This window comes from Somniosus microcephalus, chromosome 3 (assembly GCF_052327205.1).
Source record: "Somniosus microcephalus isolate GS21.2 chromosome 3, FLI_Smic_1.0, whole genome shotgun sequence".
In the NCBI taxonomy this organism is placed as follows: Eukaryota; Metazoa; Chordata; class Chondrichthyes; order Squaliformes; family Somniosidae; genus Somniosus; species Somniosus microcephalus.
In genome coordinates this window covers 117,035,172-117,062,337 of record NC_140989.1, presented here as the reverse complement: position 1 = coordinate 117,062,337, position 27,166 = coordinate 117,035,172, and the positions used below count along the sequence as shown (strand labels likewise).

At 49.6% G+C, this 27,166-nt stretch overlaps 1 protein-coding gene, 2 non-coding genes and 1 pseudogene across 3 annotated transcripts; all 4 read left to right on the top strand.

Annotated features, from left to right (window-relative positions):
• Positions 1 to 1,685: 1,685 nt before the first annotated feature.
• LOC147121287 (U2 spliceosomal RNA) lies at positions 1,686 to 1,876 on the top strand. Its single transcript, XR_015077795.1, has one exon. It is a non-coding gene; the product is annotated as a U2 spliceosomal RNA (small nuclear RNA).
• A 7,656-nt stretch (positions 1,877 to 9,532) lies between these two features.
• LOC147121286 (U2 spliceosomal RNA) lies at positions 9,533 to 9,723 on the top strand. The gene has a single exon (XR_015077794.1). It is a non-coding gene; the product is annotated as a U2 spliceosomal RNA (small nuclear RNA).
• A 12,031-nt stretch (positions 9,724 to 21,754) lies between these two features.
• Positions 21,755 to 22,816, top strand: LOC147121285 (uncharacterized). The gene has a single exon (XM_085977744.1). The coding sequence runs from the start codon at positions 21,755 to 21,757 to the stop codon at positions 22,814 to 22,816; it is 1,062 nt and encodes a 353-aa protein (XP_085833870.1).
• Positions 22,817 to 23,274: 458 nt separating this feature from the next.
• LOC147121284 (U2 spliceosomal RNA) lies at positions 23,275 to 23,449 on the top strand (annotated as a pseudogene).
• The last annotated feature ends 3,717 nt before the right edge of the window (positions 23,450 to 27,166 follow it).

Here is a 27,166-nt window from a genome sequence, read left to right as displayed (position 1 = left end):
AGGTAATAAAAATGTCCTCAACCACCACAGAAAAAACTATCACAGTCTTACGAACCATATTCGCCAGAAATGGGCTGCCTGAATAGATTTGCTCCGACAATGGACCGCAGTTTGTGTTTGAAGAGTTCCGGAGGTTCTTAAAGAACAATGGTGTTAAGCATTACACATCCGCCCCATATCATCCAGCCACCAATGGATTGGCTGAGAGGTTCGTTCAAACATTCAAGAAGGCTATCAAGGCAATGTGTAATGAAGACATACCCCTACAACACAAGGTGGATAACTTCTTGTTTGCCTCCGGAATGCGACACATGCGGTTACCAACCAAACTCCAGCCATGATGTTCTTCAATCGAAGACCACGATGCCGCTTGGATTTGGTTAAGCCAAACATCAGAAGAGATGTGGAGAACAGGCAGTTTCAGAATATGAATGAAAGGCCGACCAGGAGTTTTAAGATAGGTCAACCAGTTTTGGCCCGGGACTACCGCACAGAGAAATGGCAGCCAGGAACGATCTGCACACGGCAAGGACCTCTAATGTATACCGTGGATGTTGGAGAGAGCATTGTAAGACGCCATGCTGACCAGATTCTAGAGTCGCTGGAAAACGTCAATTCCACACCACGATCCGATACACCTGGTGATGAAACCGAAGTACCAATTGCATCTACCTCAGAATCGGTGATATTGGAAGCAGACGAACAAAACAACGACGTTGATTCTGAATCAACTTTGCCAGAAGAACCTGATACCCCAAAGAGGCGTTATCCAGACAGAATCAGGAAGCCTCCTCAAAGACTGAACTTATAATTGCTTAACTTCAGCTAATGTATAGCGACTGTAATTGTAAATATGTTATTTAGTTATTAATCGAATGTTATGTACTGTTTAGCTAAAAGGGGAGGAATTGTAGTGTATGTACTTTGCAGAAGGAACTATATTCTGCAGCCCCTGTATACTGCAGTACCGGTAGTGACCACCCCTGTATATAAGCCTGTGTGGTAACTTTGCATAGTAGTTCCAGTGTTGTCTCCACTCAGTAAACATCTGTTGTAACCAACTCCTGTAGTCCGTGTCTCAATTACACACGGACATAATAGGTTCCATGACGTATTGTTCTAGGAAACTGTCCCGAATGCATTCCATGAAGTCGTCCTCCAGGCTACCTTTGCCAATTTGATTTGTCCAGTCTATGAGAAGATTAAAGTCCCCCACGATTATTGCATTACCTTTGTTACAAGCTCCTACTATTTCTTGATTAATATTCTGTCCAACGGTATAGCTACTGTTAGGGGGCCTATATACTACTTGATTCAAAAGCTCTTCAACATAGGTAAGTGTGCAGTTATGCACCCAGATCACCTCAGCACTTTGTCAGTTGGTTGTTGCATTGTCACTCACGCAACTGGTGTAAAACGTTTTTGTTGCACAGCAGCCTCTGACAGTGACGTACATGCGGACAGGCACAACCCTCTCCCATCTGATTGGTGGAATACTGTCAATTTACATATCTATGAAGCAGTTTCACTGAAAAAGGAAAAAAGGCAACTTCTGTAAACTAATCTTCTGTTAGAAAATATCCCAACAGTGAAAACATCAGCAGTTATACGTCTTTGGGCACAGTCAGCCTGACTTAACAGAGGGAGGGCAAACAGGAGCTGAGAACAGTTTGGGCCGCGCGGGTATCGCTTCTCGGCCTTTTGGCTAAGATCAAGTGTAGTATCTGTTCTTATCAGTTTAATATCTGATACGTCCCCTATCTGGGGACCATATATTAAATTGATTTTTGGAACAGGGAGATGGAATAGGGGCTTGCTCCGTCCACTCCACGCATCGACCTGGTATTGCAGTGCCTCTGGGAACGGTGCACCTCCCTCTCGGGAGATTTTCAAAAATTAAAAACAGCTTCATGAAAAACATCCACTTTCTTTTCTTTACTTTTTTTCCCCACCACGTGTACATTTCAAAATCTAACACACCAAGGAACAATTTCAAAACAAACACAGGCGACCGCTCTGTACATTCGCTCTCAAATTTAAAACCACTAAATGCTGCTGACAAACCTTGCATGCTGCTACGCTCACACTCTCAGCTCAGTCTACATTCCAAATACCAAAAGTCATTTCACTTGCAAATACAGCTCACAACTTGTCTTTCAGCAGAAATAACAACAGAAAATGCTGGAAAAACTCAGCAGGTCAGGCAACATCCGTGGAGAGAAATTTGAGTTGACGTTTCGGGTCGAAACCCTTCTTCAAAACTGGAAAGAAAAGAAAATAGATCGAAGGCAAGACTGCGATCGAACAAAAGAAGAAAAAGGAGACAATAAAAGGTATTCGAAGCCAGACGAGATGGTAATAGGCCCGTGGAGACAAAAGGCAGCTGAGATTAGGTGTGAAGTGTACTGGCAGGTAAGAGACAGCTGCCAGGTGAGAGAGAGAAACAAAAGGAAACGCGGGGGTGGGCAGGGGGGGGGAAACGAGGACCCAAAACAAAGGGGTGGAAAAAATTATAAGTAAAAAAGTAATAGGGGCCGAGGTTCTGGTGACATTTCAAAGCAGCTCTCTGCTGCTGCCGCTGCTCTGCTCTGCTCTTAAAAGTACAACAACCCATACAACAATGGGCTCAAAGCTGCCACAGTTTACAGCTAGTCACAAATGTGTAAATCCACAAGATCATACATACTCTGCAAATGATTGAAAGGTCAAAGACTCAACAATCAAAAGTAGCCATCACTGGTCACATTCATGTATTTCCACACCCAAAACTTACGCAGAAAACTCCGTCCAAACCAATTAAAGGCATTTAACCTGCAGCCAAGCACAAAGAGAGGCAGAGTATAAGGGAATAAACCAACAATTCTCGGCCTTTTGGCTAAGATCAAGTGTTAACTGCTTGATTCTAATGCTAATTGACCTTGAGTTGCGATACTGGTTTGGCTGCACTTTCATGCTGGCTTCGGCTTAGACCCAATCAGAGCTCAGTGGGAGCACTCTCTCTCTCTCTGTCCCAGTGGGAGCACTCTCTCTGTGTCTCAGTGGGAGCACTCTCTCTCTCTCTCTTTCTCTCTCTGTCCCAGTGGGAGCACTCTCTCTGTGTCTCAGTGGGAGCACTCTCTCTCTCTCTCTCTCTCTCTCTCTGTCATTTCATATTCCCCATAATAATTTCTCCTGTCTCAGCCTCTAAGGGACCAATGTTTACTTTTGCTACTCTCTTCCTTTTTACATAATTGTAGAAGCTCTTAAAATCTGCTTTTCTATTTCTTGCTAGTTTTCTCTCATTCTATTTTTTCCCTTTTTATCAATTTTTTGGTCATCCTTTGCTGGTTTCTGAAACTCTCCCAATCCTCAGGCTTACTACTATTCTTCGCAACATTATAAGCTTCTTCTTTCAATCTAATGCTATCCTTAACTTCTTTAGTTAGCCACGGTTGGATTACTTTTCCCGTGGAGTTTTTGTTTCTGAATGGAATGTATTTTTGTTGAGAATTATGAAATATTTATTTAAATGCTAGCCACCATAACTACCACCATAACTTTTAATCTATTTTTCCAATCTACCTTAGCCAACTCGCCCCTCATACCTATGCAATTGGCTTTATTTAAGTATAAGACTCTAGTTTCGGACTTAGGCAAGTCACTCTCAAACTGAATGTGAAATTCTATCATATTATGATCACTCTGCCCCAGAGGATCCTTTACTATGAGGTTGCTAATTAACCCTGTCTCATTACAAAATACAAGATCTAAAATAGCCTGTTCCCTGGTTGGTTCTGCAGTGTATGTGCTTTGCAGAAAGAACTATATTCTGCAGCCCCTGTATACTGCAGTACTGGTAGTGACCACCCCCGTATATAAGCCTGTGTAGTAACTTTGCATAGTAGTTCCAGTGTTGTCTCCACTCAGTAAACATCTGTTGTAACCAACTCCTGTAGTCCGTGTCTCAATTACACACGGACATAATACTGGCGACGAGCAGATCCGAACTTACCTACAGTTCTGCATCACCTCATGGGTATCCATCCCTGAAGCGAAGTTGTTAGAGGTCGAGGCCAGAAGGAAGAAAGAAAAAAAAACAAACAGAAGAAACGGGCGTCGACCGTGGGCAACCGCCTCTGATTCATCGGAGTTGAAGATTTGCAGGAGAGGCTGTCGAGAGCGGGGCTTGGTTATCCTGTCTATGGTGTTCCAGCTAATCGGGCTGGTGGCAGGTAGTACACTGATCCTTCCTGGGCTGCGGCGGGCTAGAGCTCGATCAGGTGGCTTTTCAACGGGGCCGAGCAGCGTTGTCGGGAAGAGGAGAGAGAGAGAGAGGGTGGAGCACACAGGGCGCGGCCGCTGCTACGAAGCCGGGCAGCGTACAGACCCGAGAAGAGGGAGGAAAGTGTCCCGTAGGGTTTGCTCTGATGACGGGAAAATAAAAGAAATTAGAAGTGCAGAAAGCCGCGAGGAGCTGCAGTTTGCCACGGGGACCGCGGAGAGCGGCGTTAGCAGCAGCGCGGGGGGGAAGTGCGCAAAGAACATAGGGCGTCGCCATCAAGGCATAAAAACGCCAGCAGCAGCGCTAGCAGCAGCGGAGAAGACAGAAAGCGCGGGAGGCGCCATCTTAATCCAGTGGGGAAGAAGGCAAAGCGCGGGAGGCGCCATTTTGTTCAATCGGGGAAGAAGGCAAAGCGCGGGAGGCGCCATCTTAGATTTCCAAGATGCCGAAGACTGGCAATATCACTGCCTTTGATAATGCAATAGAAGACTGGACCACGTATGTGGAAAGAGTCGAAGTATATTGCAAGGCAAACGAAGTAGCCGATGAGAAAAAGGCATCGGTACTACTAAACTTAATGGGCGCAAGAACGTACGGCCTATTGTGGAACCTGATTACTCCAGCCAAACCGATGGCGAAGAGTTTTAACGAAATTGTTGATATCCTACAGGAACACCTAAATCCTACACCGCTGCTGATAGCAGAAAGATTTAAATTCCACAAGAGAAATCAGCATAAAGATGAGAGCAATGCTGATTACCTTACGGAACTACGCAAGCTATCAAAGCACTGCCAGTTCGGAGCAGGACTGGCAGATACCCTACGGGACAAATTTGTCTGTGGACTCCTGAGTGAAGGAACCCAGAAGAGGGTGCTCTCAGAGAAAGAGCTGACGCTAGATAAGGCTTTCAGCGTGGCAGTATCGTACGAAGCAGCAGCAAGGGGAGCTGCGGAAATACAGCAAAAGCCACAGGAATACGGCACCCATGAAATGACACGGGAATTTGAAAAATTTTATCGCTGCGGCAGAACAACCCATGACCAGAAGGACTGCTGGTCCAAGGACAAAATATGCAGGCAATGCGGAAAGATGGGACACATTGCACGAGTTTGCAGGTCTGGGAAGAAGACTAACGACAACAAAAAGGCTACTAAGGAACAGTACAGGAAAGTACAAAAGATGACGGACAGTAGTTCCGAAGACCAGAAGAGCGATAGTGACTCCGGGAACAAGAGACTAAGCTGTCTCAAACTTCACAACGTAATCGCAAAAGAGGATCACCGAACCATTTGGGTCACCCTCACGATAGCAGGGTCCCAAGTCAAAATGGAATTGGATACAGGATCAGCCCTGACCGTCATGAATCGACGAGACTACGAGCGGCTATTCTCACACATACCCTTGAAAGAGACATCCATTGTATTGAAGACGTATACGGGACAGAAAGTATACCCCAGAGGGAAAATAAGGGTGCCTGTCGAATACAACGGCAAGGAAATACAGAAATTGTATCTGTACATACTGCAAGATGGTGGACCACCGTTATTGGGACGTGAATGGATCAGAAAGATAAGTTTAGACTGGCACTCCATTCAGGCACTGACTGTGGCTGGTAAAAAGGATGACGACGTCACACCTGGACGATTGTCAAAAATCTTAGCTACCGCCAAAGAGGTATTTCAACAAGAACTGGGAACTCTTAAAGGCGTAACGGCCTCGATAAAAATAGAAGAGAATGCAATTCCCAAGTTTTTCAAAGCAAGACCGGTACCGTATGCAATTCGCCCAGCCATCGAGGCAGAGCTGGAGAATCTGGAGAATGCAGGCGTGTTATCTAAGGTGGACTGGAGCGAGTGGGCGACACCCATCGTTCCTGTCATGAAGAAAACGTTAAACAATACGTCTGAGGAACCAAGGAAGGTTCGCATCTGTGGGGACTTCAAGGTGACGGTGAACCCAGTCCTTCACACAGCACAGTATCCTCTCCCGAGGATAGAAGATATTTTCACCTCACTATCTGGAGGGAAGCGTTTTACAAAAATTGACCTAGCACAAGCATATTTGCAGATGGAGGTTGAAGAATCCTCTAGGAAGTATCTCACGATAAACGCTCACAAAGGTCTTTACCAGTATAATCGACTGGTATTCGGAGTAGCATCAGCTCCGGCGATATGGCAAAGAGCGATGGAACAAGTCCTGCAAGGGATTCCGGGGACTCAGTGTTACTTGGACGACATCCTAGTGACAGGTGAAGATGACAGTGAACACCTTGCCAACCTAGAGCAGGTGCTCACTAGACTAAGAGAACATGGGCTACGAGCCAATCGCCCCAAGTGCGAGTTTTTTAAGAAACAGATATCGTATTGTGGCCACGTGATTGATGAAGAGGGGTTACATAAGTCCCCATACAAAATTGAAACGGTAGTTAAGGCTCCAGCGCCTGAAAATGTGTCGCAACTGAGGTCATTCCTCGGATTGGTGAATTACCACCATAAGTTTTTGCCGAATTTGTCCACAATTCTGCACCCACTGAACGCCCTACTACAAACTGGAGTAGCATGGAAATGGAGCGATGAATGTAAGCGGGCCTTTCAGAAGAGTAAAGACCTAATCACTTCAAGAGAAGTATTGGCTCACTACAACCCATCATTACCGATAAGACTGGCGTGTGATGCGTCTCCCTACGGCATTGGAGCGGTACTGTCACGTAAATTCCTTGATGGTTCAGAGAGGCCGATAGCTTTTGCGTCACGCTCGTTAACTTCAGCCGAGCGTAACTACGCCCAGATTGACAGAGAGGCCCTCAGCCTGGTGTGGGGGGTGAAGAAGTTCAATCACTACCTGCATGGTCAGAAATTTACTTTACTAACTGATCATCAACCTCTTGTCTCCATTTTCAACCCTCAGAAGGGCATCCCGATAATGGCAGCACAACGGCTACAGAGGTGGTTCCTTTTCCTAGGGGCACACCAATATGACATCGAGTACAAAGGAACTAAACAGCATGGGAATGCTGATGGATTGTCGCGCCTACCGTTGCCGACGGTGGAAGAAGCACCTGCAGTGGATCCTGTGGAGATATTCCACTCGACCATAGTCGAATGTCTACCTGTGATGAATGCAAACATAGAAAAGGAAACACAAAATGACCCGACACTCTCCAGGGTCTATGATTTAACGGTGAAGGGATGGCCAGCACATGGCGAACCACTGTTGCCAGCATTCTCGCCGAGAAGAGAACGGCTGTCGGTGTGCAGAGGAACCTTGATGTGTGGATCCAGAGTAGTAATTCCACCCAAATTGAAGGATAGAGTGCTCAATGAGCTTCATGAGGGTCACCTGGGAGGGGTAAAAATGAAGAACTTAGCCAGAGCGTTTGTGTGGTGGCCGGGAATCGATAGAGAAATCGAAGAGATGACCAAGAGCTGTACAGGATGCCAGAAGGTCCAAAACGCCCCACCACAAGCCCCTCTACATCCATGGGAGTGGCCCTCATCTCCATGGCAAAGGGTGCACATTGATTTTGCTGGTCCATTTATGGACTCAATGTTTTTAATTGCGGTGGATGCACATTCAAAGTGGCCAGAGGTAATAAAAATGTCCTCAACCACCACAGAAAAAACTATCACAGTCTTACGAACCATATTCGCCAGAAATGGGCTGCCTGAATAGATTTGCTCCGACAATGGACCGCAGTTTGTGTCTGAAGAGTTCCGGAGGTTCTTAAAGAACAATGGTGTTAAGCATTACACATCCGCCCCATATCATCCAGCCACCAATGGATTGGCTGAGAGGTTCGTTCAAACATTCAAGAAGGCTATCAAGGCAATGTGTAATGAAGACATACCCCTACAACACAAGGTGGATAACTTCTTGTTTGCCTCCGGAATGCGACACATGCGGTTACCAACCAAACTCCAGCCATGATGTTCTTCAATCGAAGACCACGATGCCGCTTGGATTTGGTTAAGCCAAACATCAGAAGAGATGTGGAGAACAGGCAGTTTCAGAATATGAATGAAAGGCCGACCAGGAGTTTTAAGATAGGTCAACCAGTTTTGGCCCAGGCTACCGCACAGAGAAATGGCAGCCAGGAACGATCTGCACACGGCAAGGACCTCTAATGTATACCGTGGATGTTGGAGAGAGCATTGTAAGACGCCATGCTGACCAGATTCTAGAGTCGCTGGAAAACGTTAATTCCACACCACGATCCGATACACCTGGTGATGAAACCGAAGTACCAATTGCATCTACCTCAGAATCGGTGATATTGGAAGCAGACGAACAAAACAACGACGTTAATTCTGAATCAACTTTGCCAGAAGAACCTGATGCCCCAAAGAGGCGTTATCCAGACAGAATCAGGAAGCCTCCTCAAAGACTGAACTTATAATTGCTTAACTTCAGCTAATGTGTAGCGACTGTAATTGTAAATATGTTATTTAGTTATTAATCGAATGTTATGTACTGTTTAGCTAAAAGGGGAGGAATTGTAGTGTATGTACTTTGCAGAAGGAACTATATTCTGCAGCCCCTGTATACAGCAGTGCCGGTAGTGACCACCCCTGTATATAAGCCTGTGTAGTAACTTTGCATAGTAGTTCCAGTGTTGTCTCCACTCAGTAAACATCTGTTGTAACCAACTCCTGTAGTCCGTGTCTCAATTACACACGGACATAATAGGTTCCATGACGTATTGTTCCAGGAAACTGTCCCGAATGCATTCCATGAAGTCGTCCTCCAGGCTACCTTTGCCAATTTGATTTGTCCAGTCTATGAGAAGATTAAAGTCCCCCACGATTATTGCATTACCTTTGTTACAAGCTCCTACTATTTCTTGATTAATATTCTGTCCAACGGTATAGCTACTGTTAGGGGGCCTATATACTACTTGATTCAAAAGCTCTTCAACGTAGGTAAGTGTGCAGTTATGCACCCAGATCACCTCAGCACTTTGTCAGTTGGTTGTTGCATTGTCACTCACGCAACTGGTGTAAAACGTTTTTGTTGCACAGCAGCCTCTGACAGTGACGTACGTGTGGACAGGCACAACCCTCTCCCATCTGATTGGTGGAATACTGTCAATTTACATATCTATGAAGCAGTTTCACTGAAAAAGGAAAAAAGGCAACTTCTGTAAACTAATCTTCTGTTAGAAAATATCCCAACAGTGAAAACATCAGCAGTTATACGTCTTTGGGCACAGTCAGCCTGACTTAACAGAGGGAGGGCAAACGGGAGCTGAGAACAGTTTAGGCCGCGCGGGTATCGCTTCTCGGCCTTTTGGCTAAGATCAAGTGTAGTATCTGTTCTTATCAGTTTAATATCTGATACGTCCCCTATCTGGGGACCATATATTAAATTGATTTTTGGAACAGGGAGATGGAATAGGGGCTTGCTCCGTCCACTCCACGCATCGACCTGGTATTGCAGTGCCTCTGGGAACGGTGCACCTCCCTCTCGGGAGATTTTCAAAAATTAAAAACAGCTTCATGAAAAACATCCACTTTCTTTTCTTTTCTTTACTTTTTTTCCCCACCACGTGTACATTTCAAAATCTAACACACCAAGGAACAACTTCAAAACAAACACAGGCAACCGCTCTGTACATTCGCTCTCAAATTTAAAACCACTAAATGCTGCTGACAAACCTTGCATGCTGCTGGCATGCTGCTACGCTCACACTCTCAGCTCAGTCTACATTCCAAATACCAAAAGTCATTTCACTTGCAAATACAGCTCACAACTTGTCTTTCAGCAGAAATAACAACAGAAAATGCTGGAAAAACTCAGCAGGTCAGGCAACATCCGTGGAGAGAAATTTGAGTTGACGTTTCGGGTCGAAACCCTTCTTCAAAACTGGAAAAAGAAAATAGATCGAAGGCAAGACTGCGATCGAACAAAAGAAGAAAAAGGAGACAATAAAAGGTATTCGAAGCCAGACGAGATGGTAATAGGCCCGTGGAGACAAAAGGCAGCTGAGATTAGGTGTGAAGTGTACTGGCAGGTAAGAGACAGCTGCCAGGTGAGAGAGAAAAACAAAACGAAACGTGGGGGGGGGGGAACGAGGACTCAAAACAAAGGGGTGGAAAAAATTATAAGTAAAAAAGTAATAGGGGCCGAGGTTCTGGTGACATTTCAAAGCAGCTCTCTGCTGCTGCCGCTGCTCTGCTCTGCTCTTAAAAGTACAACAACCCATACAACAATGGGCGCAAAGCTGCCACAGCTTACAGCTAGTCACAAATGTGTAAATCCACAAGATCATACATACTCTGCAAATGATTGAAAGGTCAAAGACTCAACAGTCAAAAGTAGCCATCACTGGTCACATTCATGTATTTCCACACCCAAAACTTACGCAGAAAACTCCGCCCAAACCAATTAAAGGCATTTAACCTGCAGCCAAGCACAAAGAGAGGCAGAGTATAAGGGAATAAGCCAACAATTCTCGGCCTTTTGGCTAAGATCAGGTGTTAACTGCTTGACTCTAATGCTAATTGACCTTGAATCGCGATACTGGTTTGGCTGCATTTTCATGCTGGCTTCGGCCTAGACCCAATCAGAGCAGAGCGATCTGCATAGATGGCGTCCAACGGAGCAGCGAGCGAGGGAACCCAAGAAAAGAGCTATCGGGAGCCGAGGCCAGGGCCAACGGAGGAGGAGCGATTTCGGGAGTCCGGAGCGGAGAGTGACCGGCAGGGCGAGGTGTCGGCCAAGAGGGAGCTCGAGAGCCTGGAGCGGAGAGCGATCAGCAGACGAGGGGGCGGCCAACCGAGCAGCGAGCTCGAGAGCCTGGAGCGGAGAGCGATTGGCAGGTGCGACGGCGGCCAATGAAGGAGCGAGCTCGGGAGTCCAGGGCGGAGAGCGATTGGCAGGCGCGACGGCGGTCAATGAAGGAGCGAGCTCGGGACTCCGGAGCGGAGAATGATTGGCAGGCGTGACGGCGGCCAATGAAGAAGCGAGCCTGGGAGTCCAGGGCGGAGAGCGATTGGGAGGCGAGACGGTGGCCAACGGAACAGCGAGCTCAAGAGCCTGGAGCTTAGGGCGACCCGCAAGCGAGATTGCAGCAAATCGAGGAGCAAGACAGGGAGTCCGGAACACTGTCCGAGTCACAGTGAAGAAGGTGGAGGGACAATCGCTGATCGATCGCTCCCTTTTCGTGAAGAGGATCTTGACTGGATGCTGCGGATTCCAAGTTGCGGACATCTTCGCTCTGCAGGATTTCCCCAGCAGTGGTTAATTCGATGTTGAAAGGATTCGCAAATTTCATGCCTCCCCCGAAGATTTACTTTTGGCTTATTGAAGAAACCCTGGCTGGACTGAGTTTAAAATCCAGGGCTCAACAAGATGGCTGCGGTCAACCTCATGGCCAAGGCCTGTAAGTTTCAGTTTGGACTGACAAAGAAGGAACTTTCCAGAAATTAGAATGCAGACAGACCTTCTGCAGTTATGCATGAGAAGCAAACCCAGTGGCATTCGGGCCTCTGATTAAAGCCCATCAGGGTTGTTTGCACAAGCAATCAAGAGCAAGCCAGGCCTATTCAATATGTAATGGGACAAGCTTAGACCTTCGTTAGAGAACATCGACACTGTTTACAAACGATCAACGGGGCATTCAAACTGGAATGGCCCCATCACGAAACCAGTTGGACAAAGGGGAACACTGATGAGACGTTTAAAACCGATTAACCGGCCATCCAGGTCGATGGGCCCAGATCGGTTTCCTTTGTATAAGCTTCAACACGTCCAGGTCAGACAAAGAAATGAGCTGATCTGGCGTGGGATAAGGGCTACCGGGAGGGATATAACTAGTCCCTCAGGAAGCCATCTCTCTCTCTCTCTCTCTCGCCTCGCCTCCAGTGCCCTGCCGTATCATCAACCCAGCGAGAGGATCGTCGACGAAGAGCCCGTCCAGGGAAGTAGGACACCTGCAGTTACGTTTGAATTACTGGGGTATCTCTGCTCTGAGGCGGTGAAAACCTAAAAACATCAACAGGCAACAGGGCACGGAGCAGGCGTTTCAACATCCTAGCCTGGTGAGCATCAATTTTCTGGCCCATCACAAGACAACCTAGATGGGTGTAAAAGGGTGGGAGTTAAGGGGAATTGTGTCATTTTAGTCATTTTCCCTCGATGTGTCCGTTTCTCCTCCCCTGTTAAGTGTAATTGTGTTGCATCCATAGTGATTTGTCTCTGTATAGTAATTGTTTCTCTATTTTAATAAACATTGGTTTTATTTGCACCGAACCACTGGTCTCGTTTGTCTATATCGCTACTTGTAAATAAGTCCGGTGGTCAGAACCAAAGGGGAAGCGATTCGAACCGCACGGGGCTGGAGCAGCTCAGATACGACTGACTGGCCAGACACAAACCCCAAACCAAAACCCCCTACAATGTGACATTCAGGAACATCGCAGCATGCCTGAAATTTCTGCAGGCAGTCAAAGAAAAGGGGTGTGAAGCGCTGCTTTCAGTTATGACTGCAGAGCCTCTATTCACTCGCCCAACACAAAGAAACCGGATTGTCACTGTACACATGTACAACCCGCACATCCCTGTTGTTGATGTGCTGACGTTCCTCGGCAGATACGTCGATAGCGTCGGGCACAGCATTGACATCAATGACCTGTTTGGGATCTGGACCAGCAAACGCCAGATCAAAGTAACCCTGAAAGTGGATGCCAAAGGAGCCATCCAGCACCTCCCTCCAGCTTTGCCATCGGTGGAAGCCGGGGCTACATGGTGTATGTGGGACAACCCAGGGTGTGTCGAACCTGCGGGAGATCCGGGCACGTGGCGGCGACTTGCACGGTCACCATCTGTCGGAACTGCAAGCAGGAAGGCCACCAGATGAAGGACTGTGTCATAAATCGCAACTTCTACAAGAAGTAACTCAGGAAGTACTATTGAACGGCCAGCTCAGGGCGCCGCCCAAGGAGTATAAATACTCAGGCGTGGGCCCAACTTGGCCAGAGACAGTCTGGAAACAGGAAGCTAGTGACTACTAACTAGACCTCCATGTTTTGTTACAAGTCGACTAAAGCCTTGCTTTATGTACAACCAAGTGCATAGTGAGTCTTTATTACGTCAATTTAATCGACTTGTTATCGTCTCCACGCCTTGGGTGATTCGGAACAACCAGTTGCAACTCGAACTGCAGAAAGGGACCTGGGCAAGAAACTGATCCATCATGGAAAAACTCCTTAGACCTGCTCGTCTCGACCTGGACCCGAATGCACCTGCGGCAGCGAAGGTATGGAAGCATTGGTTTTGTACCTTTAGCAACTTTCTTGAAGAATGTGGGGCGGGTGCCTCTAATAAGTTACGAATGCTTATTAACTACGTATCCCCTCATGTGTATGATTATATTGAGGACTGTATAGACTACGGCGCTGCTATCGAAATTTTACAGCAGCTATGGGCCAGTAATTCCTGTCCCAACGCGTGAGTACGGACGGGGTACTCACGCGTGGGCCCGGAGGAATTGCCGGTTTTCAGCATGCACAGCGCATGCGGGGAAAACCGGCATTTCCTCTCCTCTGACCCAAGGGGTTAAGAGGCAGAACGCGTGCAATGTTTCAGGTAGCGCGTGCGCGCTGAACTTCCCTTTTTTTAATTAGAGTTGCCCGTGGGGAAAAGACTCCGGTTTTTACGCGTGGAAAAAGCAGCCGTAAGTACTTACTTTTAACAGGTAAGTGGTCTATTAAGTAAAATTAGAAAAATTTTCCACAGGTTCATTTTTTTTGAAGACTTTACTGTAAGGTAAGTGTATTTTTAGCCCCGATTTTTTATATAATAATTTTTTTCAAAATTTAAAATTATTATTTAAAATAGTTTTTTTACAGTTATTTATAGTTTATTTAAGTAGTGCGATGTTTTTTTAAATTTTCTTTCAAGTTTAATTAGTGTTTTGGGGCCAGGAGTTTTCATGAGTTTGACAGTTCTTACTATCAATCTCATGAATGAACTTTTGCAACCTCCCATTGGTTGCCCAGTGCTCACGTGATCCCAGCCAGCTCATCGCACTAAGTACGCCGCTGGGTCACGCACACACAGCGCGGCAGGACCTGAAGCGGGCCAGTGACAGGAAATGCAATGCGGGCCAGGATTGAAATGTCAGCGCGCCGGGTAAGTGCACATCGGGGGTTTGAACGCGCGGCAAGCCCCCGAACCTAATTTCTGGCCCTATATGTCAAGTCCCCGAATGAAATCTTTGCTCGACACCTACTGGCCACAACTCGGCAGCAGCCTGGGGAATCACTCGATGAATTCCTCCAGAAACTTCGCAGGCTCAGCAAAGATTGTAAACTTAAAGCGGTTACAGCTGAACAGTATCAAGAGGAACTAATCCGCGATTCCTTTGTCAATGGGATTGCGTCCCCTTTTATACGTCAGTGCCTGCTGGAAAATAAAACCCTCAATTTACGGGCTGCTTATGACCAGGCGTGTTCCCTGGACTTGGCCAAGAAGAATGCAGACACTTATCTCCCACCACGTGCACGGGCGGCAGCTATCACCCTTAATAAGTCTTTCAATAGGTCTCGGGTGGATGCCCCCACTGATGATGACTCTACTCTAACGGACGATGACCCTACCCTAGAGGCCTTTGCTGATGACGACCCCGCCCTAGCAGCATCCTGGTAATCAGGAAGAAAGTGTTTCTTTTGTGGAGGTACGTTCCATTACAGAAAATTTTGCCCGGCTCGTAATGCGACCTGCAATCATTGCAGCAAGGACACTTTTCCAAGGTATGCCAGTCACGGGCCTCTGCTAACAAGGCTGCTCCTCTAAAATATACCGGTCGAGAGCTCCTGTTAGCTTCACATCTGCTATCTATGGAGCTGCTCCTCCCCCAAGAACCACTGCTAAGGCTACAGCTGCCGAAGGAAAAATTACCCCTCCTCCCATCACAGCTGTTTTTCCCCAAAGTTTGTCCCATGCAGCTACGAAGGTTTCAGTAAATGGGCACACTCTAAGCGCGCTAATCGACTCCTGCAGCTCTGACAGCTTCATTAGTAAGCGGGCTGTCAGCAGGTTAAAACTGCGCATTTATCCCTCGGACAGGGAGATTGCAATGGCTCTGATGACTCTGACCACCAATTCTTCTGGCTTCTGTCTTGTCAACCTCATCCTCAATGGTCGCACGTATCCCTCCACCTGGCTCGGAGTACTCGAAAACTTATGTAGCGATGTGCTTCTGGGACAGGACTTCCAGAAGCAGCTCAAAAGACTCACTTTTGAGTTTGGAGGGTCGAAGCTGGAGCTTACCATTTCTGAGGTGCCATTTTGTGCGCTCTTGGCGGCCTTACTCGTTGAGCCCTCCCTGTTGCCAATCTCTCCCCCTGCTGTAAACCCATAGCCACCAAATCACGGCACTTTAGCCAAGACGAATGAGCATTTATCGAGGCAGAAATCTCTCGCCTTTTAGCTGACGGTATTATCGAGCCGTGTTTATCCCCCTGGCGGGCTCAAGTCATCATTGTGAAAAACCCTTTAAAACAACATAAGAAATGTCTGTGTATTGATTATTCGCAGACTATTAATCAATATACCGATCTGGATACTTACCCGCTACCACGCATAGATGACATGGTCAACAACCTTGCCAAATACAAGGTATTTTCAACCTTCGATTTAAAGAGCGCATACCATCAGGTACCGCTGAAAGACTCTGACAAAAAGTATACGGCCTTTGAAGCCAATGGTCGGCTTTATCAGTTTCGTCGCCTTCCATTTGGGGGTCACCAATGGGGTGGCCGTCTTCCAACGGGCGATGGATGGCCTAGTCCGGCAAGAGAACTTGACGGATACCTTTCCGTATTTAGACAATATCACTATTGCCGGCCATGATCAAAAGGAGCATGACGCCAATCTTCAGAGATTTTTTGACGTTCTCCGTCGTCGCCACTTAACGTTAAACGAATCCAAATCGGTGAAATCGGTGCCATCAGTGAACATTCTCGGCTACTGAGTGGGCAACGGTGTTATTAAACCGGACCCAGAGCGACTTCGTCCACTTCATGAGCTCCCTCCCCCTACAAATCTCGGCTCTCTTCGTCGGGCACTTGGCATGTTTGCTTATTACGTAAAGTGGATACCTCACTTCTCCGATAAAATACAGCCCCTGCTTCATGCACAGTCTTTTCCATTAGAAGCAACGGCTATTTCTGCCTTCAACCTCCTCAAACGACAGCTGGAGAAAGCCACGCTTCGCTCCACTGACAAAAACCTTCCTTTTGTGGTCGAATGCGATGCATCGGAGGTGGCGATCTTGGCTACCTTGAATCAAGGTGGTCGGCCCGTGGCATTCCTATCCAGAACCTTACAGGGTAGCGAGCTCCATTACCCCCCCGTCGAGAAGGAGGCTACAGCCATCATCGAGGCTGTACGCCACTGGAGTCATTTTCTTGCTCGACGTCATTTCATGCTGATAACCGACCAGCGCTCCGTGGCCTTCATGTTGGATAACCGGAAGCGCACGAAAATCAAAAATAATAAAATTCAACTCTGGAGGATGGAGCTGGCCGCCTTTGGATATACTATCCGTTACCGACCCGGCAAACAGAGTGTGGCCCCAGATACCTTCACACGGGCATTTTGCTCTTCAATGTCAACGTCGACTCTGGCGGATCTGCATATGGACTTATGCCATCCTGGCGTTACCCGTATGTTGCACTTGGTGCGCTCCAAAAATCTACCATTCTCAACGGAGGACGTAAAGAAAACATGCTCCTCCTGTAGGATTTGTGCAGAATTGAAACCACAATTCTTCCGCCCATCAGATGGCTTACTCATACATGCAATGCAGCCTATGCAGAGGCTAAGCATAGACTTTAAAGGGCCATTGCCTTCGTCGACACGGAACACCTACCTACTTACGATGGTAGACGAGTATTCACGCTTTCCCTTTGCCTTCCCCTGTCCTAATATGTTTACCTCTATGGTAATTAAATGCCTCGATCAGGTCTTTTCCCTTTGCGGGACGGCCAATTTTATCCACACGGATCAGGGTCCCTCCTTTATGTCGAGTGAACTTAAAAGTTATCTCTCCCAACGGGGAATCGCCTCGAGTAAGACGACACCATATCACCCAATCGGCAATGGACAGGTTGAACGATACAATGCCATCATCTGGAACGCTGTTCGTCTGGCACTGAGGTCACGCAACCTACCAGACCAGCAGTGGGAAACTGTGCTCCCCGACGTGTTACACCCTATCAGATCTCTTCTCTCCACATCCACTAATGTCACACCTCATGAGCGATTCTTCAAGTTCCGGTGTCGCTCTACACATGGGACATCTCTACCGTCATGGTTGGTGGCTCCAGGCCCTGTGCTACTCCGGAGGTTCGTCCGGTCGGCCAAGAAGGACCCTCTCGTTGACGAGGTGGAGTTAACGGAGGTAAACCCCACGTATGCGCATGTGCAGTACCCCGATGGCCGGGAGTCCACCATCTCGCTCAGAGATCTGGCACCCTGCCCAACCGGTCACACGGGCCCGAATGATGTAGGGTCCCACGATGATGATGTCAACACTCCGCACCCCTATGAAGATGACGCCCTACCTGGGACATCGAGGGATCTGCCGGCAGTGCTACCGGATCAACTCAGGGAGCCGAACGCTCCCCGTAGGATGGCCACCCGAAATCAGGACGCCGGACAATCTCTGGCTACGACCCAGGATGAGGCCAGCTCTGCGCCTGTGGGGACCCGCACCCGGAGTCATGATATTCCCAGGCCTCCACAGGACAATCAAGACGACATGGACTCCACCGACTTACCGGTACGGACCAAGCGACCCAGGGACCAGGACACAGTCCAGGGCGACGTGCCTTCCAGTCACAAGCAGAAAGCTAAACGACTACGGCTATTTTTGGTCCGCCTAGTCCGTTAAAGGAAGACTGGACTTCCAAACCTTTTAGGGAGGAAGAATGTCATAAATCGCAACTTCTACAAGAAGTAACTCAGGAAGTACTATTGAACGGCCAGCTCAGGGCGACGCCCGAGGAGTATAAATACTCAGGCGTGGGCCCAACTTGGCCAGGGACAGTCTGGAAACAGGAAGCTACTGACTACTAACTAGACCTCCATGTTTTGTTACAAGTCGATTAAAGCCTTGCTTTATGTACAACCAAGTGCGTAGTGAGTCTTTATTATGTCAGACTGTAAGGAGTGCAAGTGCTGCAACTTGCGTGGGGAGACAGGCCATCTTTACAAGGCCCAAAGCGCAGCAGCAGCTATGCGCAGGCAATTAAAGGACCTGTCAACAAGGCCGCCTCAAAGGAGACCAACACCGCTCCCACCGCAGAGGCCCTCAGTGGAAACGACCAAACCCCGGCAACCAGCACTCAGCCTCCTCCCCAACAGCCAGAGCTGATGGAAGAGGAGGCAGCAGGGGAACAACCGGGAGAGTGGCAGGAGGTCAAACGAAAGACCAAGAAAAAAAGCCTCACACAAAGAAGAGAGATGCTGCCAAAACCCAGGCCTGTGGAAAAAAGACGGCACACGTCCCAAACGGGCAACAGCAGCAGCTGCTCATCTGATGAGGAAGGGCAAGAAAAGAACAGCCACCACCAACAGAAAAAGCGGCCAAGCGCAAGGAAAGAGACAGAAACGACCACCACGTCCCAGAACACCGGAGACAACGAAGGGCACAACGCAGCCAATCTCCAGACCACCGGGAGCGGCCAAGTGCCCGACGCACCCCAGCTCCAGACCACCGGGAGCGGCCAAGTGCCCAACACACCCCAGCTCCAGACCACCGGGAGCAGCGGAGCGTCCAGCACACCCCAGCTCCGGGAAACCGGGTGCAACAAAGCGTCCGACGCACCCCAGCTCCGGGAAACCGGGAGCAACGAAGCGTCCGACGCACACCAGCTCCGGGGAACCGGGAGCAGCAATACCACAGGCGACAGGCTGAGGGAAGAACCACCCACGAATGAGGAAAACTTCTTCACACCACCATCATCACCCCATCGGTACAGCACCCCCTCAAGAGACCAGGTCGAGTTCCTCAGCCCAGGGCAAGTACAGACTTTCTTTGACATTGTGGGTATGCAGGTACAGCCCCAAGGGCTGGAAACAGCATAAAGGACTGCTTGTTAAAATGGGACTTGAACTCTATTTAAATTTTAAAATGGGTTTAAAAATTGCAAGCATAAACGTGCGTAGCATCAAGAGCACTACGCGATGTGTTTCCACCTTGGGGTACCTCGCCAAGGTCAAGGCCGACCTGTTGTTCCTGCAGGAGTGCGGCCTACCGCACTTCAGCAACTACAGGCAGTGGTCGCGATGGTGGTCCCATGGCCAGTCGATCTGGTCAGGAGGCAACGATTGCCGTGCCTCCGGCCTGGGTATTCTGCTGCGGGGAGGCGACTTCACCATCACCGAAGTTAAGGAGGTGGTGGGAGGCCGCCTCCTCGTAGCAGACGTGTTGTACAAGAACGCCCCACTCAGGCTGATCAATGTGTACGCCCCGGCTCTCAAGAACGAGCGGCTGGCCGTTTTCCAGCAGCTGCCGCTGCTGCTGGCGACGTCCAGGCCGGTTATTCTGGGCGGTGACTTCAACTGCATCATCGATGCGGCTGGATGATCCGGCAGAGCCGACAACAAACTGGACGCCACGTCCAGACTCTTGATGGAAGCGGTAAAAGATACCAAACTGCACGACGTCTTCAGCAACCCTGCAGACAGAGCGCCGCGCAGATACACCTGGTCCAGACCAGATGGATCCGTCCGTTCCAGAATAGACTTCCTGTTTGTGTCCCAAACACTCACGGTCAGATCCACCGACGTCACGCCGGTGTTCTTCTCTGACCACTGCCTCTTACTGGCCGACTGTCACCCACAGGAAGACCAGAAAGTTGGCAGAGGGATATGGAAGCTGAACGTGAAACTGTTGACCCCAGAAAACATTGAGGAACTCAAAAGGGATTACAAAGCTTGGAGAACCGTGAAACCCCTCTTTGATTCCCTGGCGCACTGGTGGGAAACGATCAAGACGAACATCAAGAGGTTCTTCATCCTCAAAGGTGTTCAGAAGGCGAGAGAGAGACAGAGGGAAATGTCCCGACTCCAGAAAAGTATGCAGAATCTGCTCCTGCTACAGTCGATGGGGGTCGATGTCGGGGAGGGGGTCAATGTCGGGGAGGAACTCCAAGAGGTGAAGGGCCAGCAAGCCTCGCTCTATGCCTCAGAGTCCTCCAAGATCATCTTCCGCTCCAGAGTCCACTCCGTGGAGCAGGATGAGACGGCTCGCGTTTCTTCTTCCAAAAGATACACAGAGTGAGCTCTGTGATCGACAGCCTGTAGGAAGAAGACGGTTCTGTGACGTCCTCGCAGCCTGACATACGAAGGATCAGCAAATCCTTTTATGCCGGGCTGTACGACGCGAAGCCCACAGACAGCGCAGCCTCCCAGTCTTTCCTGTCGTCTATCTCGGAGGTGCTAGACGACAGCAAGCGGGAGAGTCTGGATCACCCGCTAACTCTGGACGAGCTGACAAAGGCCGTCTGGTTCTTCGAGATGAGTAAAACTCCCGGAAGCAACGGCTTACCGGTCGAGTTGTATTCGGCTCTGTGGGACTGGATGGGCCCAGACCTGCTGGAAGTGTATGGGGGTATGCTTCTGGCCGGCAGCATGTCAGAATCGATGAGGAAAGGCATCATCACCCTCATTTACAAGCAGAAGGGGGAGAGGGAAGAAATCAGAAACTGGCGGCCCATTTCGCTGCTTAATGTGGACTACAAGATTCTGTCCAAGGTCATCACCAACAGGGTCAAGACTGCTCTGGAGCTGGTGATCCACCTGGATCAGACCTGCGCCGTACCCGGCAGGAAGATCGCTGATAGCCTCGCGCTACTCAGGGATACGATCGCCTACGTGCGGGACAGGAGGATGGACACTTGCTTAATCAGCTTGGACCAGAAGGCTTTCGATAGAATATCGCACACGTACATGATGGACGTGCTCTCCAAAATGGGATTTGGGGAGGGAATCTGCAATTGGATCCAACTGCTCTACACAGACATCAGTAGCGCAGTTCTAATCAACGGGTGGGAATCAGAAAGCTTTCGGATTAAATCTGGAGTCAGGCAGGGCTGTCCTCTCTCCTCTGTCTTGTTCGTATCGAACCCTTTGCCGAGTCAATCAGGAGGGATTCGGGCATAAGAGGGGTGACGATCCCAGTCAGCGGAGGCACTCAGGTTAAGGCCTCCCTGTACATGGACGATGTCGCCGTCTTTTGCTCGGACCCGCTGTCAGTCCGCAGACTGCTGAGCATCTGTGACCAGTTTGAACTGGCCTCGGGAGCGAAAGTTAATCGCAGCAAAAGCGAGGCCATGTTCTTTGGGAACTGGGCCGACCGATCCTTTGTTCCCTTCACCGTCAGGTCAGATTACCTGAAGGTGCTGGGAATATGGTTCGGAGCGGCCGGGGCGTGCACCAAAAACTGGGAGGAGCGTGTCTCCAAGGTATGACAGAAACTGGGAATGTGGGAGCAGCACTCCCTGTCGATCGTGGGCAAGAACCTGGTCATCAGGTGCGAGGTGCTGTCGGTATTGCTGTACGTGGCACAGGTGTGGCCCAAACCCCGACCATGTGCCGCCGCAGTCACCCGAGCCATCTTCCACTTTATCTGGAGATCGAAAATGGACCGTGTCCGGAGGGACACGATGTACAAATCTCCAAAGAAAGGGGGAAAGAACGTACTCAACGTCACCCTCATCCTGATGGCCAACTTTGTGTGCGGCTGCATCAAACTGTGCACAGACCCTCGGTATGCAAACACCAAGTGTCACTATGTGCTGAGGTTCTACCTGTCCCCGATGTTGCGAAGGGTGGGTCTGGCTACGCTGCTGCGGAACGCTCCATCCAGTTGGACCGTGCCAGACCACCTGTCCTTCGTGGAAAAGTTTGTACAGGGAAACACCTTTGACCACAAGGCCGTCAAGCAGTGGTCAGCACGTATCGTCCTCAAGACCCTACGAGAAAAGGAGATGGTGGATCCTGTCGGATGGTTCCCCGAGCAGACTGTCGAAGTCATCTGGCAGAATGCCTCATCGCCAGAACTTACAAAGAAGCACCAAGACATAACTTGGCTGGTGGTGAGAAGGGCCCTCCCCGTCAGATCCTTTATGCACTCCCGATGTCTCTGCTCCACCGCACGCTGTCCGCGAGGAGGCTGCGCTTGGGACGAGACCGTCATCCATCTCCTTCTGGAATGTGCCTTTGCAAAGAAGGTCTGGAAAGAGATGCAGTGGTCTTTGTCGAGGTTCATCCCGAGCAGCTCCGTAACACAGGACTCTGTGCTCTATGGACTGTTCCCAGGGACGCACACCGAGACAAACATCAACTGCTGCTGGAAGATCATCAACTCGGTGAAAGACGCTCTTTGGTTTGCCCGAAACTTGCTGGTCTTCCAGAGCAAGGAGATGTCCACGACCGAGTGTTGCAGACTGGCACATTCCAAGGTCCAGGAGTACGTGCTGAGGGACGCACTAAAGGTTGGTGCCGCCGCCGCAAAGGCACGATGGGGAAGGGCCACAGTTTAAGGCCCTCCCGCCAGTGCACGCCGAGGGGCTGAAACCAGTAGAAAACCCCCCCTTGGGCCGTATGATGTACAAGTGTGTTAATTGTAAAGCACTTGTAACCTGTTGATGTAAATAGAGTACCATGTACTGCATTCATGTGTATTATGCCATATGTAATATGATTGATGGATTGTAATGTCATGTATTTTGACAAGTGTTGGAATGTATCTTGGCCCCCCTCGGGCTGTATGACTTATAAAATGTGTAATGAAAATGCACCTGTTTTTGTAAAGAGAGTACCATGTACTGCTTTCATCTGTAATATGATTTGTGGAGTGCATTGCAACAAGCTTTGATATATGTAATGATAAATGTAATGTAATTTGTAAATTGAGTGCCATGTACTGAAGTTAATTTGTATTGTACCAGATGTGGACTGTATTGTCATGTACGTGAACAAAGATTTTTATGAATAAAGTATATATTTTTGAAAAAAACAAATCTGTTCTTATCAGTTTAATATCTGATACGTCCCCTATCTGGGGACCATATATTAAATTGATTTTTGGAACAGGGAGATGGAATAGGGGCTTGCTCCGTCCACTCCACGCATCGACCTGGTATTGCAGTGCCTCTGAGAATGGTGCACCTCCCTCTCAGGAGATTTTCAAAAATTAAAAACAGCTTCATGAAAAACATCCACTTTCTTTTCTTTACTTTTTTTCCCCACCACGTGTACATTTCAAAATCTAACACACCAAGGAACAACTTCAAAACAAACACAGGCGACCGCTCTGGACATTCGCTCTCAAATTTAAAACCACTAAATGCTGCTGACAAACCTTGCATGCTGCTGGCATGCTGCTACGCTCACACTCTCAGCTCAGTCTACATTCCAAATACCAAAAGTCATTTCACTTGCAAATACAGCTCACAACTTATCTTTCAGCAACATTTTAAAGCAGCTCTCTGCTGCTGCTGCTCTGCTCTGTTCTTAAAAGTACAACAACCCATACAACAATGGGCTCAAAGCTGCCACAGTTTACAGCTAGTCACAAATGTGTAAATCCACAAGATCATACATACTCTGCAAATGATTGAAAGGTCAAAGACTCAACAATCAAAAGTAGCCATCACTGGTCACATTCATGTATTTCCACACCCAAAACTTACGCAGAAAACTCCGCACAAACCAATTAAAGGCATTTAACCTGCAGCCAAGCACAAAGAGATGCAGAGTATAAGGGAATAAACCAACAATTCTCGGCCTTTTGGCTAAGATCAAGTGTTAACTGCTTGATTCTAATGCTAATTGACCTTGAGTCGCGATACTGGTTTGGCTGCATTTTCATGCTGGCTTCGGCTTAGACCCAATCAGAGCAGAGCGATCTGCATAGATGGCGTCCAACGGAGCAGCGAGCGAGGGAACCCGAGAAAAGAGCTATCGGGAGCCGAGACCGGGGCTAACGGGGGAGGAGCAATTTCCAGACTCCGGAGCGGAGAGCGACCGGCAGGGCGAGGTGTCGGCCTACCGAGGAGGGAGCTCGAGAGCCTGGATCGGAGAGCGATCAGCAGACGAGGGGGCGGCCAATGAAGGAGCGAGCTCGGGAGTCCAGGGCGGAGAGCGATTGGCAGGCGCGACGGCGGCCAATAAAGGAGCAAGCTCGGGACTCCGGAGCGGAAAGCGATTGGCAGGCGTGACGGCGGCCAATGAAGAAGCGAGCCCGGGAGTCCAGGGCAGAAAGCGATTGGCAGGCGTGACGGCGGCCAATGAAGAAGCGAGCCCGGGAGTCCAGGGCGGAGAGCGATTGGCTGGCGTGACAACGGCCAATGAAGAAGCAAGCTCGGCAGCCCGGGGCGGAGAGCGATTGGCAGGCGAGACAGCGGTCAACGGAACAGCGAGCTCGAGAGCCTGGAGCGAAGGGCGACCCGCAAGCGAGATTGCAGCAAATCGAGGAGCAAGACAGGGAGTCCGGAACACTGTCCGAGTCACAGTGAAGAAGGTGGAGGGACAATCGCTGATCGATCGCTCCCTTTTCGTGACGAGGATCTTGACTGGATGCTGCGGATTCCAAGTTGCGGACATCTTCACTGCAGGATTTCCCTAGCAGTGGATAATTCGATGTGACGTTCAGGAACATCGCGGCATGCCTGAAATTTCTGCAGGCAGTCAAGGAAAAGGGGAGTGAAGCGCTGCTTTCAGTTATGACTGCGGAGCCTCTATTCACTCTCCCAACACTAAGAAACCAGATTGTCATAGTACACATGTACAACCCGCACATCCCTGTTGTCGATGTGCTGACGTTCCTCGGCAGACACGTCGATAGCGTCGGGAACAGCGTTGACATCAATGACCTGTTTGGGATCTGGACCAGCAAACGCCAGATCAAAGTAACCCTGAAAGTGGATGCCAAAGGAGCCATCCAGCACCTCCCCTCCAGCTTTGCCATCGGTGGAAGCCGGGGCTACATGGTGTACATGGGACAACCCAGGGTGTGCCGAACCTGCGGGAGATCCGGGCACGTGGCGGCGACCTGCACTGTCACCATCTGTCGGAACTGCAAGCAGGAAGTCCACCAGACGAAGGACTGTAAGGAGAGCATGTGCTGCAACTTGTGCGGGGAGACAGGCCATCTCTACAAGGCCTGCCCAAAGCGCAGCAGCAGCTATGCGCAGGCAATTAAAGGACCTGCCAACAAGGCCGCCACAAAGGAGACCAACACCGCTCCCACCGCAGAGGCCCTCAGTGGAAACGACCAAACCCCGGCAACCAGCACTCAGCCTCCTCCCCAATAGCCAGAGCCGATGGAAGAGGAGGCAGCAGGGGAACAACCGGGAGAATGGCAGGAGGTCAAACGAAAGACCAAGAAAAAAAGCCTCACACAAAGAAGAGAGATGCCGCCAAAACCCAGGCCTGTGGAAAAAAGGCAGCACACGTCCCAAACGGGCAACAGCAGCAGCTGCTCATCTGATGAGGAAGGGCAAGAAAAGAACAGCCACCACCAACAGAAAAAGCGGCCAAGCGCAAGGAAAGAGACAGAAACGACCACCACGCCCCAGAACACCGGAGGCAATGAAGGGCACAACGCAGCCAATCTCCAGACCACCGGGAGCGGCCAAGTACCCGACGCACCCCAGCTTCAGACCACCGGGAGCGGCCAAGTGCCCGACGCACCCCAGCTCCAGACCACCGGGAGCGGCCAAGTGCCCGACGCACCCCAGCTCCAGACCACCGGGAGCAGCGGAGCGTCCAGCACACCTCAGCTCCGGGAAACCGGGAGCAACAAAGCATCCGACGCACCCCAGCTCCGGGAAACCGGGAGCAACGAATCGTCCGACACACACCAGCTCCGGGAAACCGGGAGCAGCAATACCACAGGCGACAGGCTGAGGGAAGAACCACCCAAGAATGAGGAAAACTTCTTCTCACCGCCCTCATCACCCCATCGGCACAGCACCCCCTCAAGAGACCAGGTCGAGTTCCTCAGCCCAGGGCAAGTACAGACTTTCTTTGACATCGTGGGTATGCAGGAACATTCCCAAGGGCTGGAAACAGCAAAAAGGACTGCTTGTTAAAATGGGTCTTTGGACTCTATTTAAATTTTAAAATGGGTTTAAAAATTGCAAGCATAAATGTGCGTAGCATCAAGAGCACTACGCGATGTGTTTCCACCTTGGGGTACCTCGCCAAGGTCAAGGCCGACCTGTTGTTCCTGCAGGAGTGCGGCCTACCGCACTTCAGCAACTACAGGCAGTGGTCGCGATGGTGGTATTCTGCTGCGGGGAGGCGACTTCACCATCACCGAAGTTAAGGAGCTGGTGGGTGGTCGCCTCCTCATAGCAGACGGTTATGATGGGATGAAGTTCAGTTGTAGACAGGGTGGAGGCAGCTTGGAGAAGGAGAGAGGTTTGGAGTCACCAGAGGAGAGATGTTGGATTGAGGAGCTGTCGGAGGAGCAGAGAATCAGCTGCTGTGCTGCAGGAGTCAAAGCAGGAAACTCCAATGGATTCATAAAGCCAAAGAGGAAAGGAAAATTGACCGGCGGAGGGTGATCCTGGGGTCCAGCGGAAGTGTAGAGTGACCTCAGGTGTTAACAGCGGACCTGCTAGGATAGTGGAGAAGCATGGAGCAGTGGGCATGAAACCCAGGGACTGAGAACAGCAAAGATTAGGGATCCAGGGGAGGTGAAGGGTAAAACCAACAGTTCAGTTCAGATGAAGATGGGCCGAAGAACAGCTGTTAGGCAACGAGGAGCACGCAACACCGAGAGCTGCAGGAGGAGCCGAGGAGCCAGTCCATCCAGCGCAGGGCAAGTTCTGAAAGCAGAATGGAGTGGGGAAAAATCCATGGCCAGCGAAGCAAGCATATAG

Coding starts and splice junctions, on each gene's coding strand:
- LOC147121285 (XM_085977744.1), top strand. CDS start 21,755: ATGTGGGAGCAGCACTCCCTGTCGATCGTGGGCAAGAACCTGGTCATC.